General features: G+C 39.6%; 1 protein-coding gene across 3 annotated transcripts in view; it reads left to right on the forward strand.

Moving 5' to 3' along the window:
* MYPN (myopalladin) overlaps positions 1-23,336 on the forward strand; it is a 109,250-nt gene that overhangs the window by 20,887 nt on the left and 65,027 nt on the right. For 2 of the 3 annotated variants that reach the window (XR_006354972.1, XM_043987932.1), the window contains exon 4: positions 376-1,287. Coding sequence is in view for 2 of the 3 variants with exons in the window: in XM_043987932.1 (XP_043843867.1) it covers positions 380-1,287 (908 nt within the window). In the remaining variant the exon portion in view is untranslated. The remainder of the gene's footprint in view (positions 1-375; positions 1,288-23,336) is intronic. The other variant, XM_043987933.1, reaches the window with a different exon arrangement.

The raw sequence follows: 23,336 nt of genomic DNA on the forward strand, positions 1-23,336 counted from the left end.
GTCAAATATCATGTAGTTTATAAGATCATAGAGCTAGACCTTCAGAGGTTCTCTTTGATGTAAATTAGGTGCCATCACTATCTGACAAAGAAAATATCTCATTTGGAGTTTATGTTCTTAAGAATCCATTGTGTAGGGGCAGCTAGGTGGTGCAGTGGATAGAGCACCGGCCCTGGATTCAGGAGGACCTGAGTTCAAATCTGGCCTCAGACACTTGACACTTACTAGCTGTGTGACCCTGGGCAAGTCACTTAACCCCCATTGCCCTGCCAAAAAAAAAAAAAAAAGAATCCATTGTGTAATATTAAATACAGACCTACTACTTCCCGCAAGTCATCCAGTTGTTCTTTTTTGCTTCTGTTTTCACTTTGTTAGCAGCATGCAAGACGACAACATAGAAGCATCAACTTCCATATCTCAGCTTCTAAGGGAAAGTTATTTAGCTGAAACCAGGCATCGGGGAAACATTGAGAGGAGTCGTGCAGAGTCTACCCCCAATCCTTTCCACCTTGGTAGTCTTGCTGGAGCTGCTGGAGGGGGAGGAGGTCAAGATGACCTTCCAGATCTTTCTGCCTTCCTGAGCCAAGAAGAATTAGATGAAAGTGTCCATCTCGCAAGGCTGGCCATCAATCAAGACTCTGTGGAGAGCAAAGCTGATGATTCCCAGTCTAGAAAACATCTTTCTTCTGATCCGGTGAAGAATTCAACTAAATCAAGTTCTGACCCTAAATTCTACCCGTATCGCCCTGACACTCAAGCCAACTCCAAAGAAAGCACTCAAGAGACAAAGAAGCCGCAGTATAGTTCCGAAACCCAGTCCAAAAAGGTATTCCTAAACAAGGCTGCTGATTTCATTGAAGAGCTATCTTCCCTGTTCAAAGCCCACAGCTCCAAAAGAATCAGGCCCCGCACCTGCAAAAACCACAAAAGCAAGCTGGATTCTCAAAGCAAAGTTCCACAGGAAAACAGTGCCAGTTTTTCTGGTCTATCCGAAAGACGAGAAAGATCTTCTATTCCCATTCCCATTCCTCAGGACACCCAAGATAATGAAGTGAATCATGCCCTCGAACAGCAGGAAGCTGAGAGACTACAGGAAATTGAGCGAGTTGCCAATGAAACAACCAGTCCTGACGTCACCCCAGATTCATCACCTTCATCTTTGTACTATGAAGAGCCTCTGGGACAACCACCACGGTTTACCCAGAAGCTCCGGAGCAGAGAAGTCCCAGAAGGAACCAGAGTGCAGTTGGACTGTATAGTAGTAGGAATTCCTCCGCCTCAAGTAAGGTAAAAATATCCCACCACCTTCGCCATTCATTTCTAACATTTCTGACGTTCCTTTTGGGACTGAGTTTTGAGTAATTGGGTGACCAAAAGAAGTTATTTCTATTGATAAAACAGGAACAGCCTGAAGCCGGTAGCTATGAGGATGTATTTACTCTGATTAATCATTGAAAGCCAGTGTAGTATTCTTTGAATTTTAGAAGAGAGGAAGATTATATTATTTGTGGGAGATTTTGTTAGAATAAGTATTGTAGCTAAGTTGTGAGCCAATATAAAGGGTTAATGTTTCAAATTTTCTTTATCATGGATTGTTTTTAACATCAGGTTAGTGAAATGTCAGTCACTCCTAATAAAATTAATTTGCAAAGAGGCTCATTCGTTCTTTTAAGATCCTACCTAGGACACACTTAGTTGACTTTATTTCTTTGCCGCTGATACCTTAAAGGCCTACCTCCTTAACTTGTGACTTAGCAGCTAACATCCCAAATTTATAAGCAGGAACTATTTTTCCTCAACTAAAGGGCATTTTATAGAATTGAAATAGTCATAGATTACATGTGTCTTATGTAGTAGGCATTATTATTTGTGCATATATTTGTACATGTACAGATATATGTATATACTATGAAATTAAAAGACACACTTAAATTTTTATTTATACTTTAGAAAAGATAAGAATAGTGAAATAAGAGTAATACTCCAAATTTAAAAGGTAGTTAATGATTAGATCTCAAATCAGAGTGTCTTCCATATGGTAGGTACTTGAAAAATATTGGTTTTATTAAATTAAAATCAGACTTAAACCTACAGGCTGACCATTATTAAATGCTGTGCTATAATCCAAATATATTTTCTCCAGGGTATTTCCCTAGTCTACAATCCTGACAAAAAGGAAATAAGGTTATTCCGGCTTGACTTGTTCTTAATGAACCCTTGCTAACTTATAACATATAGCCCTTTATTTTCTGATTGTTTGAAAACTCTCTCTTAATGACCCCTTTGAGAATTTTATTAAGAATTGAAATCAAGTTCTAGTTGGAAATTCATCAAGTTAGAACTATGTAACTTCTTCCCTTTAAAAAAAATGGGTGGATTCAGGAGGACCTGAGTTCAAATCCGGCCTCAGACACTTGACACTAGCTGTGTGACCCTGGACAAGTCACTTAACCCTCATTGCCCTGCAAAAAAAAAAACAAAAAAAAAACCCACCAAAAAACCATCAACAGTACAAAACTTAAACTGCAATAAAAAAAATGGGGCCCGGGGCAGCTAGGTGGTGCAATGGATAGAGCACTGGCCTTGGATTCAGGAGGACCTGAGTTCAAATCTGGCCTCAGATACTTAACACTTACTAGCTGTGTGACCTTGGGCAAGTCACTTCACCCCAATTGCCTCACTAAATAAATAAATAAAATGGGGGCCATTGTCCAGTACAGTACATGAAACATAGCAGGTAATTAAGAAGTGCCTGTTGATTTACCATAGGAGTGGCAACATGGAGTAATGGATAAAAGTCTGAACTCAAATCAGAAAGACTTGAGTTTGAGTCCCACTTTTGATACTTACTAGCTGTGTGACTTTGGGCAAGTCATTGAGTCAATCTGAAGCTCAATTTTCTCAGTATCTACTTTGTAGGGTGGTTCTGAAGCTCAAAAGAGATAATCAATGTAAAGTGTTTGGCAAACCTTAAAATACTATATGAAAATCAATTATCATTCTTTGCCCTCTACCAATCCTATGGCGCTTTTCTCTCCTTTGACCACAATTGCTTAACAATCTAGCATTTACACCCCTAGCACCTTGTAACACAGTTCTTATAGGGTACATTGAATGCCAAAAGGGATTTTAAAGATCATTGGGTTTTCTTTCTTTCTTTCTTTCTTTCTTTCTTTCTTTCTTTCTTTCTTTCTTTCTTTCTTTCTTTCTTTCTTTCTTTCTTTCTTTCTTTCTTTCTTTCTTCTTTTTTGCAGGGCAATGGGGTTAAGAGACTTGCCCAAGGTCACACAGCTAGTAAGTGTCAAGTGTCTGAGGCCAGATTTGAACTCAGGTACTCCTGAATCCAGGGCCAGTGCTCTATCCACTGTGCCACCTAGCTGCCCCTTGATTCTTTTTTAATATCAATATTCTTCCAATGACTCTGAATGGATGTAGGACATAGAATACTACAGTCTCATAAAAATTAAAGTTGTAGGTCACTCAGAGTTCAATGGAGAGATCCATAGTGGGTGTGAATAGGCTATAGCAGTGTTATCAATCTCAAATAAAAAGGGATCCCTGTGAGCCCCATATTAACTTAGAAAACTACAAATTGAAATTATCTTTGCTGTTATATTTTTATTTATTTTGTTAAGCATTTTCCAATAACACATTCATCTGGTTTAGACTACACTGAGGAGGTTGAGGGAGGAAGAGGCTACAAATTTGACACCTTTGGGCTGTAGTATATTTCCCATGAAGAACTATGCAAGGAAAGTGGCATAAAATATATTATTAGAGAGATATGTGACCAAAAAATAAGGCTGCCTGATGGTCTACTAAGAGCAAGATATAACCGATAGATGATCCATGTGCTTCACTGGTATCCATACAATGTCAAGAGATCTAAAGACCAGTCACAGGGTGTCAGGGAGATCGCCAGGGTAGGCTTTCTTGAGGATACAGATAAGAGTTACACAAGATGGGAAGGCACAGACAGGTTATGATCAGATCAGCTGAGGAATCTACAGTGGTAAGATCACAAATGCATCCAAATATGAAAGTATTTCACTGCACTGTACACTTCTCCATTCATTATCTTTTGTGTGACCTATAACTCCTGTTCTTCAGAGACTGTCATATTCCTTGATTCATATTCATATGACATCACTGGTAGCATTAAAAATATGGAACTCTGTGGCATCTAGGTGGCGCAGTGGACAAAGCACAGCCCCTGGATTCAGGAGTACCTGAATTCAAATCCGGCCTAGACATTTGACACTTACTAGCTGTGTGACCTTGGGCAAGTCACTTAATCCTCATTGCCACCTATAGATAGATAGAGATATAAATGTGTATGTATGTATATGTATATATGTATATGTATGTATATACACACATATATACGTATATACATATATGTATATGTGTGTGCGTATGTGTATATATATAAATATATATATATGAATCTTTGTTTCAGGGAGAAATCTGAGGTCATTAAAAGCACTGTGGAATTTTCCAAAATAGATCCCAGCCTATTCTTCCACCTTTATTTGGAACATTTTTGAGCAATTGTGAATCTCGTTTTGGAGGCTCTACAGTATTCTAGGACTCGATGATATCCTCATAATGTCATAACACAAATGAGAATATCTGAAATATGTAACCAATTATAGGAAATTCCTCTTTCCTCTTGATTCTGCATTGGACATACTCAGGAACATAGGCTAACACCTCTAGAGGGTATATGTCTTCCTGTTTTATGCTTCACTTTATATTAATAACCAAAGGGTCATTGAACAAAATTATCTGCATTACTGAGTCAAGAAATCTTATGTGATTTTTATGGGAGATACCTTGTTAACAGAGAGCTCTGAAAGTAGCATTTTGCTCTACCGAATCAAATGCTTTCTTATAGACAAGAGACACAGTTATATCTTAATTCCTTTCTGGTAAAGAGTTGGTCTGCAATAGAATGTTGTTTGAAAAAGCCTCCTGTTCCCTTCTCCTATCTTCATTAAGTATGCTCTTGCTTTTTGTGTAAATTATTCTCATAAAAATGTTGTAGGAGGAAAAAAAGCATATGAATTAATTGTTATTGGTAATAATAATAATAGCCATGATTTTCTCAAACCTGTAATGTCTTCATCAGTTTCATATTTGCTGAGAATCAGTTCTTCAGTGGCCCCCAAATTGTGTCACTTTTAGCACAGATCCCATCTATATATACTTGGACTTGTCCAGCTGCTTTTCCTATGGTTCCTGTTCATTTTTGTTTGTTTGTTTTTGTTTATTTTTGTGAGGCAATTGGAGTTAAGTGACTTGCCCAGGGTCACACAGCTAGTAAGTGTCAAGTATCTGAATCCAGATTTGAACTCAGGTCCTCCCGAATCCAGGGCTGGTGCTTTATTCACTGAGCCACCTAGCTGCCCCTATTCATTTGTTTTTAATGCCACTTCTTTCTAATATTTCCTGAATGTTGGGGAATAAAAGAGTAGAGCTCAAATGTGGTGACTGCACTGGCACAGGTGAATAAAACTATTTGTTTTAAAAATACTTACAACTCTTTTCTTTTACTGTGCTTGTTATCCTCCCAATTTCAGCTTGAAATGTTCTCAGGGTGATCATGCTTAATTTAGGACTCCTGGCAAGCTTGCTCTAAATTGTTTTTCCCCTTCACTGCTTCTCACAGTTTTATGTGGTAATGTTGTTTATAATCTTCTACCATCCTCCTAGAAATATTTTATAAATGAATTTATTTTCTAACCAGTGTTGTTCTCTGTGCTTGTCAGAGATCAAATTTTTCTTAGATAAAGCAGTTTCTAGGGCCTGTTGGCCTTTTCATTTTTTTTTTTTTTTGGTGAGGCAATTGGGGTTAAGTGACTTGCCCAGGGTCATACAGCTAGTAAGTGTCAAGTGTCTGAGGTTGAATTTGAACTCAGGTCCTCCTGAGTCCAGGGTCAGTGCTTTATCCACTGCACCATCTAGCAGCCCCTTTTCATTTTCTTGATTGATTTGTATCAGTTTTCTTTGGAGAATGGTGGTGATCATCTATGTTGGTGTTGAAATTATTTTAATTGTATGCCATATCTTCTCATTTTATTACTCTAGTTTTGTATTGATTTTTATAGTCACTCTAAAAAGTTGATGCTTTGATTATACAAAGATAGCTGATTTGGAAATGACTCCCACAGCAGCAACTAGGTGTTTCTCCTCTCCCCTCTTAGAATATAATCAGTTATTTTTTTTGCATGGAATTTTTGGTGTTTTATGCCTAGGACCTCCAAACTCTCTCCTTGAAGCAATTATTCATGATATATAGGTATGAGACTTCCATTTAGGCTCTAATACTTTGGTTTCTTTTGCTTCTTAATCCCTAGTCTTAATTTCTAAAACTTTTTTTTTTACCATCTTCCTCTAAGCCTACCTTCACAATGAAGTCACCAAGTATTCAAGTATATATTAATTGAAATTGGGGGGGGTCTAATTGAGTATTTCATTGAATTTCATCCTCTGCAACAGATGTATGTGAAACCACTACAATTATCCATATAGTAATCTTTTTTTTCTTTGCAACAAACATTTATTTTATTTTTTCCAGTTACGTGTAAGGGTAGTTTTCAATATTCATTTTAATAAGATTTAGAGTTCCAAATTTTTCTCCCTCCTTCTCTCCCTTTCCTCCCCCCTCCACAAGACATCAACCAGGTTATATATGTACAATCCACAAGTGCTCTTTTTTTCAGTTCTTTATATGGGGGTGGATAGTATGCTTCCATCATTAGTCCCTTGAGATTGTCTTGGATCATTGTATTTCTGAGAGTAGTTAAGTCATTCACAAGTGCTCATTGAACAATACTGCTGTCACTATGCACAATTTCCTCTCAGTTCTGCTCACTTCACTATGTATCAGTTCATATGAGTCTTTCCAGGTTTTTCTGGAATCATCCCATTTGTCATTTCCTATAGCACAATACCATTCCACTACAATCATATACCACAACTTCTTCAGTCATTCCTCAATTGATGGACATTCCTTTGGTTCCCAGTTCTTAGCTACTACAAAGAGTTGCTATAAATATTTTTTGTACAATTTCCCCTCTTTTCTCTTTTTCATGATTACTATTTTTAACTGTTTCTCTCCATCTTATTCCCTTCCCCATGATATTTTCTCTATTACCTATCTTCTTTCACACTATCCCTCTTCAAAATGGATTTGCTTCTGTCTGTCCCCTCCCCCACTCTGCCCTCCCTTCTTTTGCCCCTCTCTCTTTATCCCCTTCCCCTCCAATTTTCCTGCAGGGTTAGATTACTACACCCAATTGAGTGTGTACGTTATTCCCTCCTTGAGCTAATTCTAATGAGATTGAGGTCTTTGAGCCATTTCTGATGAGTGTTAGGCTCATTTCCTGCCCAGATTAAATAGATTACTCTACCTAATTGGGTGTGTGTGTTAATCCCTCCTTGAGGCAACTCTGGTGAGTTTAATATCTTTGAACCTATTCTGATGAGTGTAAAATTCATTTACTGCCCTGCTCCTCTCTCATCTCTTCCCCCACTCTATGAGCCTTTTCCTGTTTCTTTCATGTAGGATTTCACCCCATGTTACCTCTGCCCTTCCCCCTCCCCCAGTGTATCCCCCTCACCCCTCAATTTAACCCTAAAGATGTCATCATGGAGGAGCTAGGTGACACAGTTGACACAGCATCCACCTTGGAGCCAGGGGGATCCCAGCCAAAACCCGGCCTCAGACACAAGACAATCACCCACTGCGTGACCCCAGGTATATCCCCCAATTCCAATTTTTTATGGTTCTCTAGGGTCTTGTATTTGAGAGCCAAATTTGCCATTCAGTTTAGGTCTTTTTATCATGAATACCTGAAAGTCCTCTTTTTCATTGAAGTCCCATTTTTTCCTCTGAAAGATTATGGTGAGTTTTGCTGGATATGTGATTCTTGGTTGTAATCCCAATTCCTCTGCCTTCTGGAATATCCTATTCCATGCCCTCCAGTCCTTTAATGTAGAAGCTGCTAGATCTTGTGCTAGCCTGACTGGGGCTCCACAGTACTTGAATTCTTTCTTTTTGGCAGGTTGCAATATTTTCTCCTTGACCTGAGAACTCTGGAATTTGGCTATAATATTCCTGGGAGTTTTCCTTTGGGGTTCTCTTTCAGGAGGTGATCAGTGGATTCTTTCAATTTCTATTTTACCTTCTGCTTCTAGAATATCAGGGCAATTTTTACTGACAATTTCTTAGAAGATGATGTCTAAGTTCTTCCTTTGATCATGGTTTTCAGGTAGACCAATAATTTTCAAATTCTCTCTCCTGGGCCTACTTTCCAGGTCAGTAGTTTTTCCAATAAGATATTTCACATTGCCCTCTATTTTTTTATTCATTTGGATTTGCTTTATTGTGTCTTGGTTTCTCATAAAGTCACTAGCTTCCATTTGTTCAATCCTAATTCTTAGGCAATTATTTTCTTTTTCTTTTTTTCTTTTCTTTCTTTCTTTCTTTTTTTTTTTTTTTGGTGAGGCAATTGGGGTTAAGTGACTTGCCCAGGGTCACACAGCTAGTAAGTGTGAAGTGTCTGAGGCTGGATTTGAACTCAGCTCCTCCTGAATCCAGGGCCAGTGCTCTATCCACTGTGCCACCTAGCTGCCCTGGCAATTATTTTCATCAGAGAGCTTTTGTACCTCCTTTTCCAAGCTGTTGACTTTTTTCTCATGTTTTTCCTGCATCACCCTCATTTCTCTTTCCATTTTTTCCTCTACATCTCTAACTTTATCTTCAAAGTCCTTTTTGAGCACCTCTATGGCCTGAGACCAATTCATATTTTTCTTGGAAGTTTTAGATATATGGGCCCTGATGTTGACATCTTCCTCTGAGGGTGCACCTTGATCTTCCTTGTCACTAAAGAAACTTTCTATGGTCCTCACCTTTTTCTGTCTGCTCATATTGCCTTTTTTACTTGACTTTTAGCTCCTTAAAGTGGGGCACTGTTTCCAGGCTGCAGTATCCCAAGCTTCAGAAGTCCCAGGTAGTATGATTTAAGGAGGATCAGGTTCTTCACCCGCCTGGCTTGTTCCCTGGTCCTAGATGACTCCAGACCAACTTGCTAATCAACCAACTTTGTGTGTTGTGGTTGTCAGCTCTGACAAGCTTGTGCCCCTCCCCCACCTGGGCTGCTGCTACTCAAGCCTACCTCCTTTTTCCCAGCAGGGGTGAAAAACCCAAGTTCTGCCTCAGCACCAGCAGAGACCCCTGTAGTCTCCCCCCTGCCAACGGCTAAGCCCACTCACCAGACTGTGAGCTTAGTCGCAGACGACACTGGTGCTTCAGCTGATTCAGAGACTCTGAGGGTCTGCTTCTCTGGTCAGGCCTTCCTGGGACTGGATCTGTGTCAGGGTGACTATTGGGTTGGGCTTCAGTCCTGTCTCAGCACAGCAGCTCCCTCCTTCTGACCTTCCAAGCCATTCTTGGTTAGAAGATGATTTCAGCACATTCTTCTGTGGGTTTTGCTGCTCCAGGCATTGTCCTATGGCATTATTTGGATGTTTTTTGGAGTGATTGTGTCATGAGTTCAAGAGCTCACTGCCTTTCCCCCACCATCTTGGCTCCGCCCTGGAAGTCTCCCATATAGTAATCTTTTTACAAATGTTTATCATAAGTACTGTAAATCTACATGACCGTATGCCTCATGAGATGATGCTCCCTGTTGCTTTGTAATACATGATGAAATAAACTCCATCAGAGTCTTTATTTTCCTCTTCATGAGAGCCCGTGAGCCATCCTTCCATTTAGCTTCAAGTTCTTTTTGTCTCCTGGTTTTCTTTACAGCAAGACTATGAATAGAAAAGGGATAGGTACTGGACCTGTAATTTCATTAGTATAGGGAATTTCTGAATGTGTAAGTTCCCTCTGCCAATTCAGGTCAGCCCTTCTCTGCAACTTACAGCTTTAGAACACAGAGGTCAGGAGACTTCTCCTGGGTCAAATAGCCAGTATACATTAAAATAAGGGTTTGGACCCAGGTCTTCCTACTGTGTTTCAGGGACTCTATCCTATTATATTGGATCTAAATCCAGTTTTTTATCTACTCCTCCATACCACCACCACCAAACCATAAATCAGATGTCTCTACTTAGTCTCTAGCTAGGTGTGGGCCTGAGTTTTCCTTGGTTCAGCTGCTGTCCCCATCATAGCATAGAAGTATGCCACCTTAGCTCCTTCCTAGTTTTTGTTTTGTTTTGTTTTATTTTGGTGAAGCAATTGGGGTTAAGTGACTTGCCCAGGGTCATACAGCTTGTAAGTGTTAAGTGTCTGAGGCCGTATTTGAACTCAGGTCCTCCTGAATCCAGGGCTGGTGCTCTATCCACTGTGCCACCTAGCTGACCCCTTCCTAGTTTTTTATGTTGTTGCTGTTCATTCCTAGGGATTTGCCACTAAAATATAATTTTGAGATGATTCAATTCTTTCTGTAGTATGTCAACTAGTTGATCCCCAGACAAGAATCTCCCATTTAAAAGAATCTTAATCAATAGCTTGCACCAACAATTCAGTTAATGTTTAAAGATGGTCTAAAAATAATGTTATAGGGGCAGCTAGGTGGCGCAGTAGATAAAGCACCGGCCCTGGATTCAGGAGTACCTGAGTTCAAATACGGCCTCAGACACTTACTAGCTGTGTGACCCTGGGCAAGTCACTTAACCCCCATTGCCCTACAAAAATTTTTTTAAAAAATTAAAAAAAAATAATGTTATACTTCACACTTTAAGCCTCTTTTTCTAACACCCTGTCACTGTCACTGCAGAAGCAGAAAAAGACTTCATAGAACTGACGGCAATTTTATATTTTTCTTTGTTTTCACAGATTGTCATGGACAAAAATATTAATGACCTAGTGGCCAGCCCTAGTAGTTATGAGCCTCTACATACTTAGGTTTGTCCTCAGAAAGCTGGCATAATGTTGAGCCTTCATGGAATGATAGAAACTTCCAAAGCTTATACTCCACTGGAAAAGCTTTTGAGATCTCAGAATTACACCCATACCATGATGAATTGGGGAGGTGGAGGGAGGAACAACATGCAAACAACTTTGTGATAATGAGCTATGTGCCAGACTAATGGAAGATGGTCAACAGAGCAAAGGCACTAGAATTAAAGGGAATCAGGAACAGCTTCTCATAGAAAGTGAGATTTTGGGGGCAGCTAGGTGGCACAGTGGATAGAGCACTGGCCCTGGATTCAGGAAGACCTGAGTTCAAATCCAGCCTCAGACCCTTGACACTTACTAGCTGTGTGACCCTGAGCAAGTCACTTGACCCCAATTGCCTCACCAAAAAAAAAAAAGTGAGAGTTTAGCTGGGATTTGAAGAAAGCCAAGGATGTCAGGAGGTAGAGATGAGGATACAGTGCATTCCAGGCATAGAGGACAACCAGAGAAAATGACTAGAGTCAGGAGATGGAGGGTCTTGTTCAAGAGAGAGCAAGGAGAGGATGGGGTAGCTGTGGATAAAGCACCGGCCTTGAATTCAGGAGGACATGAGTTCAAATCCAGCTTCAGAAACTTGACACTTACTAGCTGTGTGACCCAGGGCAAGTCACTTAACCCTCATTGCCCCACAAAAGGGCAGGAGGGCAGTATTACTGGATTGGAGAGTACATGGTGGTCTGTTGAGGGGTAGGAAAGGGCAGGGGTCCAAGGCGTAAGAAGACTGGAAAGAAGGGGCAGGTTATAAATTATTTTGAATGCCAAACAGAGGGTTTTATATTTAACTCTGAAGGTGATAGGGAGCCACTGGAGTTGACTGAGTAGGGGGTGATATGGTCAGACCTGTGCTTAGGAATATCAGTTTGATAGCTTAGAGGACAATGGATTAGAGTGGAGAGAGACTTTTGGCCGTCAGACCAAGCAGCAGGCTAATGATGGTACAAGGATGAGGTGATAAGGAGAAAGATGAATGAGCTGTCCAACTGAAATAGTATAGAAGGGGAAGAGAAAAGGACCGAGGAAAGAATTCTGTGTTCTGGCTTAGTGAACATCACCTGGATGAAGATCCATCAAAGGAGACTGAGAAGGAGTGGTCAGATAGGTAGGAGGGGAACCAGGAGAGAACAATGCTATGAAAACATAGAGAGAGGAGGTTATTAAGGAGAAGAGGCTGATCAATAGTATGAAAAGATGCAGAAAGGTAAAGAAGGATGAGGATTGAGAAAAGGCCATTAGATTTGGCAATTAAGAGATTGTTAGTAACTTTGGAGAAGAGTTTCAGTTGAATGATGAGGTTGGAAGACAGACCAAAGAAAGTGAGAAGAAAAGAAGAGGAGGCACCTACTGTAAATGACCTCAGGGAGTTTAGCCCCAAAAGGGAGATGAAATATGGGACAATAGCTACCAGAGATGGCTGAATCAAGTGAGGAGTTTTTGAGAATGAGAGAGAAATAGTCACATCTTACTGAGGAAAACATGCATCCCATGGGGAAGCAGCCCAGTAAACAAGAGAGACTAAAGATAAGTGAGAGAGTGATGATGAGCAAGGGGGCAATCTGCTGGAACAGACAGAATGAATGGAATGGGGTCACTTGTGCGTTTAGAGATACTCACCTTGGAAAGGAGAAGGGCCACCTCATTATGTGAGGCAAGAGTGAAGGAGGTGATGGCAGCAAAAGGTGATGTGAGATAAGGAGGGGAGGAGAAGACAGAGCTCCTGGCAAATGGCTCCGTTTTTTCAGTAAAACATGAAGCCTGGTTCTCAGCTTAGAGTTTGGGGGGTGGGAGAGGTATAGGAGGATTGAGGATGACTGAAAAGTTTTAGAAGGGATGCTATGATAAGTGGGAGGGTGAATTAATTAGGAAGGTATGAAAGGATTGCCTCACAGCAGTGAAGGCCCTGTTGAGGTTATTTATCATATATTTGTAATGAACTCAGTCAGCAGAGCTTACTTGATTTTTTCCAGCTTTGTTCAGCAGCACATGTGTAAGAGCAAAGGCAGGGGATGGTGGGAGTGATCCAAGCTGAAACTAGGAAGAGTGAGACTGGCAAGAGGGCAAGGGAGCAAGGCTTTCAAGAGAAGAAGATGGTGTAGGCTTGGAATCGAACAGTGAGGAGACTAGCCTGACAGCAGTGAAGGAGGCTGGGACCAAATTAGCCAAGACCTTGAAAGCCATACAAGAAAGATGAGAATGGGAAAGAAAAGGGAAGCAATGGAAGATTACTGAGCAGTGAAGCATCATGATAAAAGTACATCTTTTTCATATACAATAATACTCCACCCATACCTTTTACCTGTCTTATACCTTTTGGATAAAATATATTCCTCCAGAGCCATACTCAGCTTCGGTCCCACCTCCCTAGTCTCAGTAAGAAAATACCTCTCAACTGCCTTTGCATATTAAGATCTCCAAGAGATAATATTTGTAAAGACTTTGCAAACCTTAAAGCACTATGTAATAGCTATTATTATTATTATTATTATTAGTCCACCTTGCTCTGTACATCTATGTTTAGATATCTGATACCATAGGTTTTATGGTTGATCCTTTTCTTGGATTTCATCTCTTGTAAATTTCTGGGTGTCTCTGTCTTTCTTCTTCATATATTGTGTCTGGTCTTTGGTATCTAATTTGGTGGGTAATTGTAAACAGTTTTCCTTCTCCTCCTTCCTTTTTGATTTGAAATTTTTTTTATTAGATTTACAAGGTTCCAGACATATGCCTTTTTGCTAGCCCTTCTTACAGTCACTCTATCCTAACCAAAAGCCCATCTTATAACCAACTGTTCATTCTTCAAATCTGCCCTTGCCTTAGAATCTCCAGCAGTGATGAAGAAATACCACTTATGTCCCCACAACCTTCAATTTCTCACATATGACTTTAGAATATGGCTTAGAAGAAAAAATTAAATTTCAATAATTTTATTTGTGTGTTGATGTATCCGGTGTTAAAATGAGACCAAAACACTTTTAACAAATGGGTTGCTGTTAGTTTTTTTTCCTTTTTATTATGTGTTAAACTTGGCCACATAGTTTATGGGACCACAGAATGGATTGCCAATTCCCCACAGATGAAAGGGTTTACAGGAATTCACAGCAAATAGTTATAATTCCCTCTTTCTCGCCCTCCCCCACATCTATTCTGCAAATGCTTCTCCTAAGAATGTACAGCTGGGCCATTCAGAAATATGTTTATTCTCATAGAACCTTCTAAAGCATTAAAAATGAACTTTCAGTAGAAACAGATGCCTGAAACTACTACAGCTTTCTCACTACAATGATGAAAGACTTTAATCTGCTCTTTCTCATCGTAAGTAGTAATACTGAGGAAAAAATAAGGAAGAAATTAGAATTGGGGGCAATAACCACTGGAATAGTTCTACTGCAGCAGGTAAAAAGGTATCTCACCTAATCTAGTAGGTCCATGATAATGGTACAGAGGGTTTATCTCCTTTAATATTCTAGCCCCTTCTTTGAATAAAATTATGCTGTTTAATGACTTTTTTTCTTCCATTGTTGCTCTTAGTTAAAACTGCATAGCCAGGTAGTGAGAGCAATTGAAGGTATTACATGTAATTATCATTTTAATGAATATTATAACAACTTTAATCATTTGTATCACTGATAACTTTTTGTTCTGTTGCTAATGTTTCCATGCAGAATTGTTTCTGATGCCAGAATGTTTCTAGGGTATAATTTTATGGGCTCTAAAAGATCTACTTGTCCCCAAATTGCTTTCCCATCCCAGTACTGAAACTGACATGGGTTCCCCTGGCTTTTAGGAATGAATTGTTCGATATCATTTGGATGTGTCCCCATATCCCAGACCATTTGACTCATTTTTGTTGGGTTATTTGAAACTCATATATTGGGATCGTTCCTTTGGCTGTCATTGCCTATTCAAGGATATTCTGAAAATGCATTTATTTTCATTATGGCAAAACACGAATTCATTAAAGTCCATGTATACATCTGGGAGCTGGGCCCTGAGGCAGCAGAACTTTACAATAGGTAAATTTTATTTATTTATTTATTTATTTTTGCAGGGCAATGGGGGTTAAGTGACTTGCCTAGGATCACACAGCTAGTAAGTGTGAAATGTCTGAGGCCGGATTTGAACTCAGGTACTCCTGAATCCAGGGCCAGTGCTTTATCCACTGCGCCACCTAGCTGCCCCCGATAGGTAAATTTTGACAAGGGCAGTGTTGAGAAAGGCTCTACTTAGGGAAGTCAGACTACAGTGGGACACCATTTTAGGGTGAGGGGTTGCAGGAAGACAGGTCACACATAAAGTTCACATTGTTCTCCCTTTGGGTAACACCTAGAACTGGGTATGTGATGAAGAGATAGTTTTCTTATTACATAACTGCCTATTGTAAGATACAGATCATAATAGCATCTCCCTCCCAAGGTGTTGTGAGGGTAAAATGAAATAATATTTGTAAAATGCCTTTACATGGTATAGAAATGCTCGTTATTATTATTCATGTTGTTACTTTTTTAATAACACCTACATTATTCTAATTAGAGGAACATGATGGCTCTAGAGATATAATTTACACCAGGTTTTTATTTTCTTTGGTGTTTAGAGAGGACATAAAGAACTAAAAATTCGAATTCTATTAACTAAGCAGCTCTCTACCCAAAAAGGCACTAAGAAACATGGAACTAAAATGAAAGACACTATGGGGAAAGCTAACATGGCTTTGAAGTGTGTATAGACAAAGCTGGATGTAATACACAGGGACATTAGGGAACCGAACATCTGGTCAGAAAGAGATTCTAGGTGACCCCTGTGCTAGCACTGGCTACACTCAGTAAAGTCTAAGGTCTAAGGGAATTGTTTATATAGAAGAGATATTTAGGAGCCTGGAGATATATGGAAATATGCCTATATTTAATACAACACATTTTAGACAGTGTTTCAAATATTATTTATTCTCTTACATAGTTAAAAATTGGGCATTTTTTTAAACCAAGCTATCCAAAGTGATCTCACTGCAAGCTTCTTTGCAGCCGCCATTTTCCTGCTTTTCTGTCAACTTGTTGCAATATGAAGCGAATGCTTAGTATGCTAATTTGATATCATAGTGATCCTATTTTAATGTGCTAATAATAATCATTATGTTAATAAACTTTATTGGTAGTAGGCCATGATAATGTATTTAAGTTAGATTTTGAAATTCTGAATTAAAAGTGTCATAATATTTATCCAGGCAGCAATTCAGGTCAGAGGTATGCAATTAGAGAGGACTTAACAGCATCTGAGAGGTATGTCCCTCTTTGGTATCTTCTGCATTCAGCTTAGTAGCTAGCTACTTAATAGCTAGTCAAATGAGCAGACCAGGACTCTATCCCCTTGGCTGATTGGAGATGGATTCATTTCTTCTTTATCATTCAGATAGGTCCTCATATTTTCCAAACCATTTGACTCATTTCTGCTGGATTACTTATGAATCATGTCTGGCATTCACTGGCATCCTGTGTCCTGAGAATTTAAAACCCTAAAAACAAGGCAGCCTGTCAGGGCATTTCTATGAAGGCATTTCCTGACATATAAACAGGCAGGTGCTTAAGCACCTATACAATGCATTTTCACATCACATCATCCTCAAAAGTCTTCACTACAGCTGAATAAGTTGTAATGAAGTTTAAGAGCTGCATGACATCTGTTTTTTTTTTCTGAGCAGTTCATGCAAGTATTTTTATTGGTTTTAAATAGAATAGTGGATGCTGATTCTACTTTGTGTCTGTCTGAATCTGTCTGACCTCCACAGAAGCTAGCACTGCTACCTAGGTCAGAAAGAAAATGCTTGTGACAAAGACTGTTGGTGTTTTTGTCATTCTACCTTTTCCTAAGTCAATATCCTTGCATTTTCATCGTAGACACAAAAAGTATTTTTTATCCCAGTAAGGAAGAAGAATACAAATTAAACAATTAAAAGGGTCTTTGAGCTCAAAGACAACTAACTATGCTCTCAGGCTGAAGAAAATCACCCAACCCAGGAGGTGAGAATAGGGGCTTTTGATTTAAATATGAAAGGATATCCTCTGGAGGTGATGATCAAGCTTTTACTCCATGAAATAGTCTACATTGACTGTAATCAACTAATAACTACTTATTGTACAGTTACTATGTGTTCAGCCATGTGCTAGGCATTGTGAGGTATATAGGAGTGAAATACTATTCATGATCTCAAGGAGATTACAATTTAGAATTAGAAACTTTTAAACTTAGAAGGGACCTCAGAGGTCTTTGAAAAGATCCATTGGCTCCTTCTAGCTCCAGGAACTTACTCTTCCACTTGCCTTTTAAAGTCCATCATAATCTGGTTCCAACCTAACTTACCAAAAACTTCCGTTCATATTAGACTTCTTTCTCATATACTCCTTTCTTCTAACCTGGGAAGACCTAATGAGGAAAACCTGACTTCCCTACGAGATACTACATTCCTGGTTCCCCTCTTCCATATGGAATATACCATAACTCATGCCCCTCTACTCACTAGGCAAGAAGATGAAGTAGACATGCTTCTTGTGCCTCACTACCACTTCCAGATTCTGCTTCTACCACTGTCACTCAAGAGCCTCTTTTGCTTTAAGAACTATTCCATCCAGACTGATCACCCTACCCAGATACTTGTAGTTGATTTCTGTTGGCATTGTAGATATTCTTTCTCCTTTTCAAGGAGTTTAGTACCTGATTCATAGTCTTCCTCTCTACCCCAAATCCTGCCCTTTTTCTTAGGGACTTCAATTTATATCTTGATGTCCTTCCAAATATCCTTGATTTCTTTGATCACTACCCTTAATGCTGCCAAACATGCTTCAACTGAAGCATGATAGATTCTCCCCAGCCTCCTATATTAACTCTGTGTGTGTCCTTTCTATTTCAAATGTGTCCTCTTGTGAAACAACATATGTTGGATTCTTGCTTCTAGTCCATTCCACTTTTTACTTGTGTTTTATAGGTGAATTCATCCCATTCACACTCACAGTTATGGTTGCTAACTGTATTTCCCTCATCTTATTCTCTTTCATTTATCCTTCTCTTTTTTAACCGTGTTGCCTCCTCAGAAGTCTGTTTTGGTTCTAATCAGTGTATCCCTTAATGTACCCTCACTCTTATCATCCTTCCTCTCTTATGAATTCCTGTACCCAACTCTGTGTCTGTAAGTACATATCTGTGTGTATATATACATATATACACAAATATACATACATATACATACACACATGCACACACACACATACACACACACACTTTCCTCTTTGAACCAGTTCAGATGAGAGTGAGGTTTACATGTTGTCCAATTCCCTCTCCTCCTTTTCCCCCTCTGTTGTAAAAAACTCTTCCTTGAACACCTCTTTTATGAGAAATAATTTCCCCATTTTTTTCTTCTATCCCCCTTCTCCTAATACATTCCTCTTCCTCACCTTTCTAATCTTCTTTTGAGATCATCCCAATATAATAGACTCACATGTATCCACTTTCTCTAAGTAGACTTCTTTTAGCAGCCCTAATGATGATAAGTTCTTGGGGATTACATGTGTCATCTTCCCATATAGAAATGTCTAAAGTTTAACCTTATTAAGTCCTTTATGATTTTCATTTGATGTGTATCTTTTTATGCATCTCTTAAGTCTGGTGTTTGAATGCTGAAATTTCAATTTAGCTCTGGTCTTTTTATCACGAATGTTTGGGCAGCTAGGTGGCACAGTGGATAGAGCACCGGCCCTCTAGTCAGGAGGATCTGAGTTCAAATGTGGCCTCACACTTGACACTTACTAGCTGTGTTACCCTGGGCAGGTCGCTTAACCCAATTGCCTCAAAACATCTGGGGCCATCTCTGATATATATCTTGCCACTGGACCCATATGTCTCTGGAGGAAAGAGTGAAGCTGGTGACTTTGCACAGCCCTTTCTCACTTAAATCCAATTCATTGCAAGTCATGGCATCTGTCATGGTTCTCTTTGAGAATGAAGGACAAACAACAACAACAATTAGGAATGTTTAAAAGTCCTTTATTTCATTTTTCCCCTTTTTGTCCATTTTCCCCCTTGTAGTATTATAGTTAGTTTTGTTGGACAGGTTACTCTTGGTTGGTAATCCTATCTCCTTTGCCTTCCAGATATCATATTCCCAACCCTCCACTCCTGTAATGTGGAAGCTGCTAAATCTTATGTAGTCCTGATGGTGGTTCCACAGTACTTGAGTTCTTTCTTTCTGGCTGTTTGTAGTATTCCTCCTTGACTTGGGAGCTCTAGAATTTGGCAATAATATTCCTGGGGGTTTTCATTCTGGGATCTCTTTTTGGAAGTTACTGGTGGATTTTATTAATTTTTGCTTTGCCCTCTAATTCTGCACTATCTGGGCAATTTTCCTTTATAATTTCTTAAAACATGATGGCTAAGCCCTTTACCATAGCTGTCAGGTAGTCCAAGGACTCTTAAATTATCTCTCCTTATTATATTTTCCAAGCCAGTTGTTTCCTGTGAGATATTCACATTTTCTTCTATTTTCTTCATTCTTTTGACTGTTTTGTTGTTCTTGATGCCTTATAGTATAATTGCCTTTCACTTGAGGAATTCTAATTTATAATGAGATATTTTCTTCAGTGAGGTTTTGTACATCTTTTACCATTGGGTCAATTCTGATTTTCTAAAGGAGTTATTTTCTCATTTTTTGTACCTCTTTTGCCAAGCTGTAATTCTTTTTTCATAATTGTCTTGCATGGTTCTCATTTATTTTCCCAATTTTTCCTGTATCACTCTTATTTGTTCTGTTTGGGTTTTTTTTTTTTTTTTGCTCTTTTTTATTTCTTTCTTTAGCTCTTCTAGAATTCTTGTTGGGCTTATTCCAAACTGCATTTTTTCTTTTCTTTTCTTTTTTAATTATAAAAGTATTTTATTATTCCCAAACTGCATTTTTCTTTGAGGCTTTGCTTGTAGATGTTTTTTTTTCTTTAGTAAGGCAATTGGGGTTAAGTGACTTGCCCAGGGTCACACAGCTAGTAAGTGTTAAGTGTCTGAGGCCAGATTTGAACTCAGGTACTCCTGACTCCAGGGCCGGTGCTCTATCCACTGCGCCATCTAGCTGCCCCCTTGTAGATGTTTTTAAGCCATTGTTTTCTCAGTTTGTATATTGAGCTTCTATGTCACCACAGTAACTTTTTTTTTAAGTGAGTCAATTGGAATTAAGTGACTTGCCCAGGGTCACACAGCTACTAAGTGTTAAGTGTCTGAGGCCGGATTTGAACTCAGGTACTCCTGACTCCAGGGCCGGTGCTCTATCCACTGTGCCACCTAGCTGCCCCACCACAGTAACTTTTAATAGTCAAGTTATTTTATTGTTGTTTGCTCATTTTTCCAGCCCATTTTTTGATTTTGTACTTTATGTTAGAGTTGGGTTCTGCTCACCTGTGGGAGGGATGACTGTCCTGAGCATTAGTCTTTTATGTCCTTCTTGTGTTTTCACAGCTAGGTCTGGGGGCTTGTAATTTTTTTGAACTTCCAAAGTGGTATGATCCAGGGAATAGTCTGGTCACTGAGTTTCTGGTCTATGTCCTTGTCCTTACCTAGCTAGGGCCCCTACTCCTTCACTATTGTAACTACTCCCCTCAATGGTGGAATTATGATCTGGAACTGGGTAGTGGGCAACAGGGCAACTAAATGACACCTGGTCCTACAGCCAGTGCTAGCACAGGGGTCACTTAGAATCTATTTATGACCAGATGTTCTGTTCCCTAATATCCTTGTGTATCATGTGCACCTGGTACTTGTCAAACTATGTATGACTTTCCTCTATTACAAAATCTTAGAGAGAGTAACCATTCTCTTCCTCCACCACCCATTTTCATTTTATTAGAATTATCCCAAAGTTCTAGAATTTTAAAATCTTTTGGGGCCACTGCTGCTGACACTGCTACACCACCCTGCCTGACTTCTTGTTAATTATCTTGCTCAGAATTCAGTTTGACACACTTTTAAAAGATGTTTAGAGGAGTGCATTGAGAGAGCTCAGAAAAATGTTCCCTTTCTTTGCTATTTGGCTCTGTCCCACATAGGTTATACTCTTTTTTTTTTTTTTTGCGGGGCAATGGGGGTTAAGTGACTTGCCCAGGGTCACACAACTATAAAGTGTCAAGTGTCTGAGGCCGGATTTGAACTCAGGTCCTCCTGAATCCAGGGCCGGTGCTTTATCCACTGTGCCACCCAGCCGCCCCCATAGGTTATACTCTTAATCTCATCACGACCCTGTTATGGCCTACCTCCCATAATCCATAATCAAATCCTCTGACCATAATATCCAACCATGTTTCATTTGCCTCACTACTCACCTGTTCGTCCCCTCTGATTGAGCTTATCCTACTCATCTCAGTATCTGTTACACCATTATCCTCTCTCCGGCCCACCTACATCATCTCTTCTCCACATCCCCCTCAATAGAGGAATTGTGTCTCATGATTCACTGTAATAAATTGAAGTCAATTCATACCTAAACAATGTGTCTTCTTATTTGACACTTTTAATCACCTCTACATCATTTTTTACTCTCACTCCTTTGCTTCACTTTTATGAGGATAAAGTACCTTTTTCCCTCTTGCCATGTGCTCACCTCTCTTGATCCCACCCTTCCATGAAATTGTCACATTGATCAACCCCTCTTTCTCTTAATTTTCAATCTGTCTTTATCTTTATGCTTTTCTTTTGCTTATAAAAATCCCCAGATCTCTCCCATCCTTAAAAAAAACACCCTTCATTTGATTCTGCCAGCCCCTCAAACTCATTCAGAGCTAAATTACAAAAAGCCATCTTTACACACTGCTTCTGTTTTCTCACACATCGCCCCTTTCACTTCTGAACTCTTTGCAATTGGCTTCCAACTTCATCATTCAATAGAAACCCCTCCCCAAAGGCTGTCATTGATCTCTTAATTGGCAAATTTAATAACTTTTTCTCAGTTCTTATTCTTCTTGATCTTTCTACAAGATTGAGGAAGTCTTCCAAAATATGACCTTGTCCTTGACTTTTTGTGACACTGCTCTCATTCTCTCCTGTATCTCTTCCTGCCTGACCATTCCTTCTCCGACTTTTTTGCTGATCCATGCCTCACTGCCTTTTTGTGGACTCTGTCCTGGGTCTTCTCTTCTCCCTTAATATTCCTTCTCTTGATGATTTCAATAGCTTCCATAAGTTAAACTATCTTAATTTGGACAACAACCAGATCAACAGAGCCAGCCTGTCTTTCTGAGTTCAGATGCTGTATCATTAAATGCTGCTACATATCTCCAACAGAATGTTCCATGGGAGTGTCAAATACATGTTCAAAACTGAGCTCATTATCTTTTCCATAGTGCCCCCTCCTCAACTTCTGTCAAGTTTACCACCAATGTCTCAGCCTTGAAGTTATGTTCAACTTTTCTCTCACATCTATTGAAATATAACTGTCTTCTTCCTAATTCCCACTTGCACCAGTAAGTTGGGTCCTCCAGAGCAAAGCCATATATGTCTCCCGCAGGGATCTAGAAGCAACCATGAGTGGTTGGGAGTTGTCTTTCTCTAATACCATCAGCTTGATGATAGCTCAGTGTTTTCTCCCACCAGGTAACAATATGTCAGCCACCAGGTATCAGCTATTTTTATTTAACCAATTAACACCAATTAGCTTTTACAGAGGGGATGTTTACTGAAAATACAGAGCAAGAACAGAAATACAAACAGTATTCTCTCTCCACCCAATCTGTAGGGGAATACATTCCCCAGCACCATCTCCATCCCAGGGAAGAGTGAGTTCAAACTTATAGTTTCTATATAGCATTCTTTCCCACCAAGTTCACTTCTGAATGTGGCATAGTCCAATGAATGAGTCACTGTTGACTCCCTCTTGGCTGCCTTTGATCCACATCTTTGTTGGGCCAAAGCAAGTGCTCCAACTTCCTATCTTCACCAGGTTCGGCTGTCGGCAAAATCTGGCATGGGCTCCAGCACTCAGTCCCTCATTCATTACCTACGAAGGCAGTCCCTCCATTTTTAAGAGCTCTAATCATTAGGAAGTTCTTCTGAGGCAGCTAGGTGCCACAGTGGATAGAGCACTAGTCCTGGATTCAGGAGGGACCTGAGTTCGTCTGGCCTCAGACACTTGATATAGTAAGTAATATAGTAAGTATGCTGTGTGACCCTGGGCAAGTCACTTAACCCCTCACTGCCCGCCAGAAAAAAAAAAGTTCTTCCTTACCTATTGAACTGAAATCCACTTCATTGTTCTTTCCATCCATTGCTCATTTTCAGCCCTCAGGATCCAAGAAGAATATATCTAATTGTACTTCCAAATCAACTATTCAGGTATTTGAAGCTGGTGGTC

The sequence above is a fragment of the Dromiciops gliroides genome, chromosome 2, assembly GCF_019393635.1.
Source record: "Dromiciops gliroides isolate mDroGli1 chromosome 2, mDroGli1.pri, whole genome shotgun sequence".
NCBI classification, from domain to species: Eukaryota; Metazoa; Chordata; class Mammalia; order Microbiotheria; family Microbiotheriidae; genus Dromiciops; species Dromiciops gliroides.